The 11140-nt window shown below is 43.0% G+C and overlaps 1 protein-coding gene across 3 annotated transcripts; it reads left to right on the forward strand.

The window, feature by feature from the left end:
• The first annotated feature begins 6513 nt into the window (after nt 1-6513).
• LOC147891291 (putative pentatricopeptide repeat-containing protein At3g13770, mitochondrial) lies at nt 6514-9618 on the forward strand. 3 transcript variants are annotated; one of them, XM_087389616.1, is made up of 4 exons: nt 6514-7358; nt 7527-7661; nt 7830-7909; nt 8740-9618. In XM_087389616.1, the coding sequence occupies exons 1-4, from the start codon at nt 6773-6775 to the stop codon at nt 8788-8790; spliced, it is 852 nt and encodes a 283-aa protein (XP_087245742.1). In that variant the 5' UTR covers nt 6514-6772; the 3' UTR covers nt 8791-9618. The 3 variants fall into 3 exon arrangements, with proteins under 3 accessions (XP_087245742.1, XP_087245741.1, XP_087245740.1); XM_087389615.1 differs by lacking the exon at nt 8740-9618 and adding an exon at nt 8010-8251; XM_087389614.1 differs by having other exon boundaries at nt 7830-9618.
• The last annotated feature ends 1522 nt before the right edge of the window (nt 9619-11140 follow it).

Genomic DNA, 11140 nt, shown 5'->3' on the forward strand with positions numbered 1-11140 from the left:
GCTATAGGTTTTCCAGCAACCCTCAACCCTACCGGTCACTGTGGGAACACTCTGAGCACGAAAATCTTCATACGTATGAAGTCTCCTACTCCCACTGTGTGCCCTTGACATAGAATAAGCACTATTTGCATCTCTTAAAGAAGCCTCAAGCAATTCCTTTATTGTCTCCTCTAAGAACCCAACTTAGCCACAGATCTGGAGTAGAAAGTAGGAGCGCCTTGTAAGCCTTCATAGAGCAAATCAAATGGCCACCATCCGATAGAAGAGCTCCTAACGCTCATGATCACACTGATACTCTCAAAGATAGGTTTTGATATCTATCTGCAAAGCGATTCTGGTGTTCACACTAATACTTGTGGAGATTAGCACATAAGAATTTTCAGCGCATTACACAAAAAAGAGAAGGAAATATGGACAAAGGTGATCTCTGACATTCTCTCTCTCTCTCTCTCTCTCTCTCTCTCTCTCTCACTGACATTTTCCTAAGGGAACGGCTAAGTCAATGCAAAGGTAGACTAAAAAATGAAGGTTAATTTGGTCAAGCTTTTTGATTCACCCTTCATCTTTGACATTGCTATAGTCATAGCCTGTTGAGAGTTCACGCTCAACATCATGTGATCATGTGTGCATAGCACCATCACGTGATCATATGTGCATAGCACTAACCTTATAGAGTGCTATAAAGGAAAGGGTTAGATCCCCTAACCCTAACCCTAAAAGGGTTTGTATATATTCTATTTTTTCAACTAATTCTAGTGTACAGTTAGTCATTTGTGGTGTGCTCTCTAGCTGTGCCCTCTCTCCTCATCTCCACTCTTCTCCTCTCCCCTCTTCATATTTTGTCATGGTATCAGAGCTCCCTTGTCTTCCGCTGAGACATTGAGATTCTTGAGAGTGTGAGAGAGATTGTGAGATTGAGAGTTCTCTGGAGTGATTGTGAGATTCTTCCATTTACTTCCGTTGAGAGAAAATTTATGTTCATTGGAATAGATTTCTGTCCATTTCCGTTCATAGTTCTACTTCAAGTTCGAGAGAAAGAAAGAGAGTTCTACTTGTGGTCTTCTTTGTGAGATATTCTCCTTCTTCAGGTGAAAGATCTACTGAGAGGGAGAGAATATTGTTCTACTCCTATTTGCTTGCGAAAGAGATAGAGAGAAAGATTTCTCTCTTGAGGTATAGAGAGAAAGCTCAAGCTCTCTTTGCAAGAGCACACGGGCAACCAATGACCATCGACAGCTTCAACATCAAGCGACTTCAACAAGGCAGCTTCTATCGATGCCCGTGCTCCAGCCAACCTGCTCCAACAGCCCAACAACGATAGTCTCTACGCTAAGAAGAGCCTCGACCTGAGCGGTTGGCTGCTCCATCTACGTCCACCAATTCTAGACTTCTGTAGCCTAAGCTTACAAGGGTGGCTGCAACAAAAGAGCAGTGAGCGGCTCCCCACAATAGCTCCTCGCCAACCTCTATTTCTGCGAGCCCACGGAGCACGCCAGCCTCCACGCTCTTCTCCTTCAACTGGCTTCACCTCAGGACAGCAGCGACAGTTGCAAGCAGCCAGCCACGACTCCACGACTGGACCTCCTTGATCTCAACACTCTACAACCGAACACCCACGAGCTGCGCTAGTCTTGGCAACGACGCCTCCATCCGAAAGGAGCTCCTTCAACGCAGCAACGATCACCTCCAAGAGCCGAGAGCCGACCCACAGTCCAAGCCATTGGCCCCTCTCAGTGCTCATGCACCTTCAACAATGGCGGCTCTACGGGCTAAAGGTAGTTAGGTGCTGACGGACATCTCTAAGGCTCCTGTCCTCACGACTCCTCTCGAGGGGCGCACCTACCTACGAGCTCCACCGTCTTCAACCGCCAACAACCTCTAAAGCCATACGGCCTCTCCAACGAAGCACCCCTCCATCAAAGCAACGGGCTCATCGCGGGCTCACGGGCTACCTCCATCGCCATTTTTGACGTAGCCCCTCTGAAGGCAGCTGCTCCAACGCACAGCAAGCCGCCGCCAAAGCCACCACCAATAGCACGCCATCGGCCGACGGTTCCATCGGCCAGCCACCGCTCCAACTACTCGAATAGCTCTCTTTCTACGAACTCCATCGACGGAGAAGACATGTTTTCTTGTGTTTGTGAGTTTGTAAATCATTATACGTGCTTGGAAGTTTTGTACTTTCTATTGTGATATGTGCATCTATGAAGGCCTCCAAGACATTGTTGTTGTAGTTCTTGTAGGCTGATGCTGCCTCTGTCCATAGCAAACCATGGTCGTGTTGGTTGCATCTGTTATTAGAAATTTGAAGTTAGCCCCAGAAGAGTACTATCTTGGCATGGCAATGTCTTTAGAGCTTTGAATTTTTGTACGTAGTATTGAGCTATTGTGATTGGGTCCCACCTAATAAGCTCCCGAACATTGTCGGCACAATAAGTTTATTTAGTTTCAAGCCTTCTTTCTCATAGCTTGTGAAGGCATGCCAACAATGGTACCCATCGTCTTTTTGCAGCCGGTAGAAAGTGTGATGAAGAAGATGTGGCCCCAATTGTGTGACTATTGTGAAGACATTAAGTTTCAGTCATTGTTTGTAGTCAGCTTGATGTCTGCAAGTAGACAAAGTCACGGTATCCAGTTTTTTATTGTAGCAGCTTCTTGATATTCATGTCTATTATTGTAGTCTTTACTTGAAGGGTTGTCCCTTGGAGTTGACCTTTTCGCATGCATACCCAAGTTGATGACAATACTTGTTGGACCAATACTTTCATGGTCTTTTTAAAAAAAAATTTGATTGAACATGTAAATCTTTTGTCTTTGTTCCTCAATTCCCATTTTACTATGTCTTGGTAACTTGCTCGGTTGGGTATGTCATATGCACGAGTGCACCCATCGAATAGAGTTGGAAATGCCAGTTCCTCATAGTGCTTTTCCTTAAGTCTCAAAGGGCAAAAGCCTTCGATAGGGGCACTAACTACGGGTTTGTCCTCATAATCGACCACTTGTTGGCTCGTATAAATACCATGGACTAACATATCTGTTTCAAGATAAGTTTGCAAATGTTCCTTGGACACTGTTGTTGGTGTGCCTAAAATTGTCTACTCACTACTTTGCCTCGGGGGTTTCACCTCACAAAATTTTAGTTTACCACATGCATTCAAAAGGAGGGGTATTTTAATTCATTTTTTGGAAAATTTTTAACATGATTACAATAACAAGAGGGGTTTTTTAATTCAACTTTTAAAAAAAACTTGTTAGTTCACAAGTAAAGAGGGTGGTTTTATTGGGAGAAAATTTTTAATAATTTTTTTAAAATACCCCTTGAACGCACGTGATACATATGATTTCTTAGTAGTGAACTCCATAAGTACTCTATAGTTTCCATATGTATTGTAGCCAGGTGTCGTTGATCTTCACATTGTTGTATTTATAAGGTGGACTGTCGAGCATTTCATGTAGTGTGCACATCTTGCACATCGTAAGGGATGGGCACACCAAACCACTAATGAGATTATTGTGTTGTCACTTATGAACCTTGGCAGTACATGTTGGCCTCTATCGACATGAATGAAGATATTAATGACACTATCATGGAGGCCAAATTGTCCTTCATACGACAGTTGCCTAATTTGTTTGAATGGTATTCTTATAGAAATCCGGTGCTCCTCAATCTTGTTGAGAGCGGATGTGTACCTTTTTTTGGGTGACATGTTCATTTTCATTTGCAAGAATCTGGGCATTTTCTTGACGTGGAGTTTGCCATAGCAAAGCAAACACACGTAATGACTTTTCGTTGTTGCAGGGGCCATCAACCACATGTTTTCATCCCGCATAAACATTTGGACGTCCACACTAACATGTCTTAGTTTTGATTTGAAAGTCATGCATCCACAACATGAGCATGCAAATCTTGGTGTGTTTTTGATTTTCCTATGGTACATTTCTTGGGATTTGTTAATCCCCCTTTTCCATTTTGAGGATTTTGGTATATCGTTGACGTTTGTGGGGGGCGAGGGTTCCACGCAAGTAGCAAGTGCAAGTTGTGGTACTTGCAGGCACCCGAACCAACATCCTTCTATTGTAGGCTATCTGAGCATTACATTGCCATTTTGAGCTTGTATCTCTTGTTGTAGAATATGCCTTGAACATCATGTTTATTGCTGCAATGATGTTCCATGTATAGACTACCGATTGCTCTTGTTGGAAATTTTGAGTGTTGTTGCATAAGTTGTATCAATCATGTCTCCTCTTCTTCTGTCCAAATGTTGTATGTAGGGAGTACATAGGTTTACTTCTTGTGTAGAGAAGTGGGACAATTGTGGGGGGTTTGTTGCATCATGTTCAACTTTCGGAAACCAAAAATAATTTCTAGCATTTTCTAGACGTGTTTTTTTTCCAAATTCTTTGATTGGCTGATGTGTTGACTTTAGAGCATATCTTTCAAATTTGGGTGTGCTTTTTTTGGAAGTGCATTCATTCCCTCTCTCTCCTCTTCCATTTCTCTCTCTCTCACTCACTTTGGGCAAGCCTCTCTCTCTCTCTCTCTCTCTCTCTCTCTCTCTCTCTCTCTCTCTCTCTCTTCTCCTTCTTCTCTCTCTCTCTTCTCCTTCTTCTCTCTCTTTGCAGGCCACATGAATGGAATTCATCTTATTCAGGGAAAGCATCATGAAAGCAAACTTATGTTGTTGTGTAGTCATAAATCCTTGAGAAAACACGTGTGCAAAAAAAGAAATGGAAATCTGAAAATGAGAAATAAAGAAACAGTGACCTCTTTCAAATTCTCCACTGCTTGTGTCCATCGAATCCCCCGAATCTTGTGGTTTGTCTTCGTGATTGGGCATACATGCGGTCGCCATATAGCAAAATACCTTCTTGCAAAAGAGAGCATGCACATAAGGAAATACGAAGTAGAGGGCAACAAACCACAAGCATAGATACTATGATGCCACCAGACATCCAAATGCTAAGGGCAGTACATCTACGTTTCTATTGTCAGAATCGATAATACTTCCACAAGTGTATTTGCTTCTACCAATTTCAACTGGGAATTTGACTATACTAATACTAACAAGGATTTCTCTCTCTCTCCCTCTCCCTCTCTCTCTCTCTCTCTCTCTCTCTCTCACACACACACACACACACAATTTTTTGGACTTTTGCTTTGTGATAGTCTTTGGCCTCATTGTGGATTTTTTTGACAAGTGGTCATAGGATTTGAATCATCCCCTCAACGAATTAAAACAATTTCTTCCAAGTTTCCCTTTGATTTTAAGGAATAACACTTTAAGTTTTATTAAACTACATCACAATTAAGCCTAAGAATTGCTTTTAGTTGGAAAAATGGTTTAATGCACGTTTAAAAAAGAAAAGCTAGAAATGAAATATAAACCTATGTTGCACAATCAAGGCCACCTACACATATATAGATACATCTATATTTACTTCTATTCTTTCATTAGGGAAGAGTTGCCATGTGGGTAGCCAAAGGGGAGAGCAAGCCTAAATTTCATTGTTTGCGTGTGAATGCCTCCTAAGATTGTTTGTTTGTGTGTGTATGTATACATGCATATGTGTGTGAGGGGAATAGTTACAAGATATAATTTGTTTGTGTATGAGAGAGAGAGAGAGAGAGTATGTGTGTGCAAATGTACATGAGAAACAAAAGAGGTGGGATATATCTACTATGCTTGAGTGTCCATGTGTGTATGCATGTGAGAAAGACACTCAAGGGAGAGTGAGCACACTTGGGTGTATGATGGAGATATCGATAGTGCAGAGAGAGAGAGAGAGAGAGAGAGAGAGAGAGAGAGTCTTTAGTGCCTCTTTGTGTGTGTGCATGCATGAAGGAGACAATCAAAGGAAAAGAGAGAGAATGTGTGTGTATGTGGGAGAGACAGGGGGCCGGGGGATGTGCTTTGCCCTCAATTAACATCACATAGCTGCTCATCAAGCTGAATCATTGAGTAAACTGAGCACAGAGCCAAGGTAAGCAGTGCCTATGGTTGAGGGGGTCTTGAAACTTGAAATTTTTTATTGAAATGAAAGACATTTTACGGTCTTATTTTGAGACCCAGCGCTGCCTATGGTCGAGGGGGTCTTGAAACTTGAAATTTTTTTATTGAAATTAAAGACATTTTACGGTCTTATTTTGAGACCCAACGGAGCGGAGAAGGAGCTCTTGGATGGAGGCTTGGAGAGGGGAGGAGGTAGAAAGACAAGAGGCAACTTTAGGGGGAAGGAGGAGAAACAAGGTCCATGGAATGGAGAAGAACAGGGAAGTTCAACTTTGGGAGGAAGGAGGAGATGGAAGGTACATGCAATGAAAGGAGGAGATGGAAGGTGTGAAAGCCATGGGTTAAGACTTACGCAAAATTTCAAAAAGCCAATCCAAGTATGCAAGGTGAATTGATTAGCAATTTTAAACTTTCAAAAGCCAATCGAAGTATGCAAGGTGAATTGATTAGCAATTTTAGAATCAAGATCCACCTTAAGACGGTAAAAGCACTGGTTCAGTACTGGTCTTTTCTAGGAGCGAGAGCCCTGCCCAAAACGAGCACATGACGAAGCTCTAACACCTCCAACAACTGTTAGGAGTGTACACTGTATATAGCTATCCATCGCTAACAGCTATACTACGCCGCAGCAAATTAAGTAGAGCAGCAACCATGGCCGCAAAGTCCAAACATATCGGGGCGGCTTTGTAAACTGTTATCTAGCTCCCAGCAAGAAATCAGCTACATGCAGGACCCCTAGACATGGAAAACGTGACACTTTTATGGGCTCAATTCTACCGTCGTTTTATTTAAAGGGGAGCACACGAGGGTGCACGATTTGGCTACTTCATTCTTGGAAGGTGGGATTAGAAGGGTCTGATCGCCCACGGCTAGCAGCAAGAATTGAGCAAACGAAAGAGCTCTCTTTTAGATGCCCGCCTAGTTTGCAATTTTCATCTCGGGAAGCCGAAGAGAAGACTCTGGATCGATCCTGCAGTCCGAAAGATATAGACACGTACGCTTCTGTCTTGCGTTGGTGCAGGGATAGAAAAGCCCTGTTGGAAGGCAAGCGCATCCATGAACTCATTGTGAAAGATAGACTCGAGGGGAATGCGTATATAGGGAGTCTTCTTATACTAATGTATTGCGAGTGTGGAGCTCTAGAAGAAGCCCAAACGTTCTTCGAAAGCTTGAGTGAAAGGAACGTGTTTTCGTGGAATTTTCTAATCAGAGCAAATGCAAGGCTCGGGCAGAGGATGGAAGCCCTGCAACTCTTTGAACGGATGCATCAAGAACTGGTAATGCCTGACAGAGTCACCTTTGTGGGCGTGCTTTCAGCATGCAAAAGCCGAACCGATCTACTCAAAGGTAAGACGATGCATACTCTTGTTGTGGGTAAGGGTTTCGAATCAGATGTTTTTGTCGCGACTGCCCTTGTTAGCATGTATAGCAAGTGCGGAAGTCTAGACAACGCCCAGAGTATGTTTGAGAAAATGCCCACACGGAACGTTGTCTCATGGAATGCTATGATTGCAGCATATGTGAAGAACGGTCATTGCAAAAAGGCTCTGGAACTCGTTTCTCAAATGCAGCAGGATAGGTGTACCCCAAACAGGGTAACATTTATTAGTGTTCTGGATGCATGTGCCAGCCTGGTACTCGTAGCTGAAGGTGAGGGAATTCATGCTCTCATTGTTAGATATGGATTCCAGTCAAATATTGTTGTGGGGAATGCTCTTGTTAACATGTACGGAAAATGTGGAAACTTGGAGCATGCCAGGAGCACTTTTGACACGATATCTGACCGAAATATTATTACCTGGACTGCAATGATTGCAGCTTATGCTGAGCATGGACAATGTGCAGAGGCGCTGCAGCTTTTTAGTCAGATGCAGACAGAAGGAATAATGCCAAATAAGGTTAGTTTTGTTACCATTCTTTCTGGATTAGGCCAACCTGAAGGTGAGAGGATACATGCTTGCATTATGGTTACTAATTTTGAATTGGATCTATTTGTAGCAAATTCCCTTATCAGCATGTACGGTAAGTGTGGAAATTGGGAACATGCTTGTAAAATATTTGACAGAATGCCTGAACGGGATACAATTTCTTGGAATGCGATAATTGGGGTGTTTGCTCAGAATGCACAAGGCAAGGATGCCCTGCAACTTTTTGGTAAAATGCAGCAGGAAAGCTCAATGCCTGACAGGGTCACCTATGTTAGCATTCTCGATGCTTGTGCCAACCATGCAGCGATAGTAGAAGGCAAGCATCTTTATGCCCGCATTATGGGCAGCGAATTTGAGTCAGATGTGGTTTTGAGCACTGCGCTTTTGAATCTGTATAGTAACTGTGGCAGCCTGGAGGATGCAGTTGAGATGTTTGAAAATATGCCACAATGTAATGTTGTCTCTTGGAATGCCATGATGGCAGTGTGTGCTCAGCATGGTCAGGGCAGGGCTGCCCTTGTACTTCTTGACAAAATGAAGCAGGAGGGAGTCGCACCAAACAGAGTTACTTTTGTTTGTCTACTTTCTGCATGCAGCCATTCTGGCCTTGTGGATGAGGCTTTTCATTGTTTCACTTTGATGTCAGAAGAACATGGTATCTCACCCATTGTAAATCATTATAACTGCATAGTTGACCTCCTTGGGAGGGCAGGCAGGTTGCATGAAGCTGAAGACTTGATCTACAATATGCCATTAAAAGCTACAACTGTATCCTTGATGGCATTGCTTGGTGCTTGCAGACATCAGGTGGATGTGGAACGAGGAGAACGTTGTGCAATGCGCGGGGTTGAGTTGAATCCAGACAGTGCTGCTCCATATGTGATGCTATGCAATATCCATGCTGTGGCAGCCAAATCTAGATTGTAAGGTCAAAGAGGGACAAATCGAAGGATGAGGTGCATAGTTCTTTGAATATAGTTTGCAATGGAGGGGCTAGCAGAGTATATCTTAATGTGAAGCTGTTGTTGCAATGGCAAACTGGGAGAAGGCGCAGGGACAGAAAATTATGGTGAGAAGCTGGCTTGTATTTGGACTCCCTAGTTACCTCCTGGACCATATATTATCACCAACTACCTTTGAGTGTGCCTCCTATATCGTACTGAAATCGGCCATACCCAAATGTGGAACTTCACTCCTGGTGCTTCACCTATTTATTCATGCTCCTTGGGTGTCCTCCTACACCTGCTCTTGTGAATTGCTCTCGTGAATTGTATCATTCATCCCTCACTTCTTAGCTGCACATTGGGTATTCTCCATGTTGCCAAGATACTTTAGAGTAATCCTTGTTACGAGCCTCATGCTTCCAATAACAGACAAAAGTGAATGTGAAGCAATCACCCACAAAGTTAAGGATACATTCAAGCAGTTGTATGACTACGTAAATGAATCGTGCTCAGTGGACGAACAGGAGAAATGTGGAATACGAGTGAAGAACAGTAGTGCTGCACATTTAAAGGCTACAACCTCCACAGGGCTGTTGAGGTGCTTGATCGGCAGGGGTGTCTTTATGTTTATGAATGGATGCTAGCCTTCTTTTAGAGTCAGAGTATGTTATCCTTCTGACTTCCTCAGGCGTTGGAGCCTATGCCTTTTCCCTACCCATTATAAAACTTAGTGGATCTCAGTGTGTAATTAAGTGCATCTCAGTGTGTAATTAAGTGCTTTGCAATTTCACATCTACACGAAGGTGATCTTGGTCCTTGGTTCTGCTAATCCAAACAAATGTAAGCATGATTGTGTGAGGGATCTGCTTTCACATTTGAAAATACCTGAATGGTTTTCTTAAAAGAAGCGCTTGAATTTGTGTCCTCAATATCTGGAGTTTTGATTGTAATGGTTTCCTTTTCTGGGAAAGAACTGCTTTTCTCTGGAAGCCAATCTGTTCTCTTTACAGGTGCAAGAAGCCTGCTAACTTTTTGTCATGCGGATTTGTTTTGTTTGAAAATATCTCCTGGGCATGCAGAGCGCTTGAAAAATGGAAGTGGCAAGTAGCTGCGATCGAGTTACATCTGAGGATATTGCCATTTAAATTTTCTTTCAGCTTTTGGTTTTCCGTGTGTTTCATTTGCATTGTGTATGCTTAGTAACTGGTTAGCATTCCTGGCTAAGGGGTCCTGATTTGTAGCCATGCAAGGAAGGGATTAGCCTTGGTATTTTTGACCCCTTCACATAAGTGCTTTGATGTGCATATGGCTGATTTTTACCACTTTATAGCTTCAAGTGTGGCTGTAGGTGCATGCCTCTCTAAACAGACCGTGTGGGGGGATATTCCTAGCATGGGGTGTTTCCAATTGTTAGGTTTTTTGATGATGCGACACTAGCAATGCAGAACTGATGTGCTGGCCCATGTGTCAGCTGTGCAGTCCCGCCATATAGGAGACCTTTGAGGAGTTTTTTGGTGGGCAGGAAATGGTCTGATCAGGTTGTCTCTCAAATCCTATAAATAGGAGACAACTGTGAGGTCGTCCCAATGCATATGTACCTATAGCGGACATTTTGAACCATTTTTTTACAATGCGTTCTAATGAGCAGTTTTTAAATGGACGTTTGTTCCCCAAAAAATCCTAACCTCTAGAAAAAGTGTGCACTGTGCATTGGTCTCGGCCATCTGGATATCCCGGGTAGCGCCTCCTTCCAAAGTCCCAAAAAGTAGCCGCCATCTTTCCAGCGGTTAGTCATTCCTTACATCGTACACACTTTCAGCGGCTAGTTCCTTCCAGCAGCTGCTGTTTCCTGCGGCTAGTTCCTTCAGGCTTTCTGTACACAGTTGTAGGAACTAGGGTGTACAGTGTACGCCGCTTCACAGGGTGTGGTAGCCTGTGGATACTAGGCTGTAGCCTGTTGTATGTACGCCGCTGTAGGCTGTAGCCAACCGTTCCAGCCTTGCAGATTAATCGGTGTCGATATTGAATTTCGATTATGCATTTTGTAGATTTACATACCTTAGACCTGTAGACCTGAAAAACACTCTATAGCCTGTCATAAAAACTTCGAGAGATATCTGCGGTGTCATGCTTTATTGGCTCAATTTCTCTTGGAAGAAATTGAGATTTGTGTAGAAGGGGACAAATTCAGAAGGAAACAAATTGTTTGGTACAATATATTTTCTAAGTTTTTATTTTCCTATGACATGTTTATATT

This window comes from Dipteris shenzhenensis, chromosome 18 (genome assembly GCF_047967505.1).
Source record: "Dipteris shenzhenensis isolate YYH24624 ecotype China chromosome 18, Dip_SZ_1.0, whole genome shotgun sequence".
In the NCBI taxonomy this organism is placed as follows: Eukaryota; Viridiplantae; Streptophyta; class Polypodiopsida; order Gleicheniales; family Dipteridaceae; genus Dipteris; species Dipteris shenzhenensis.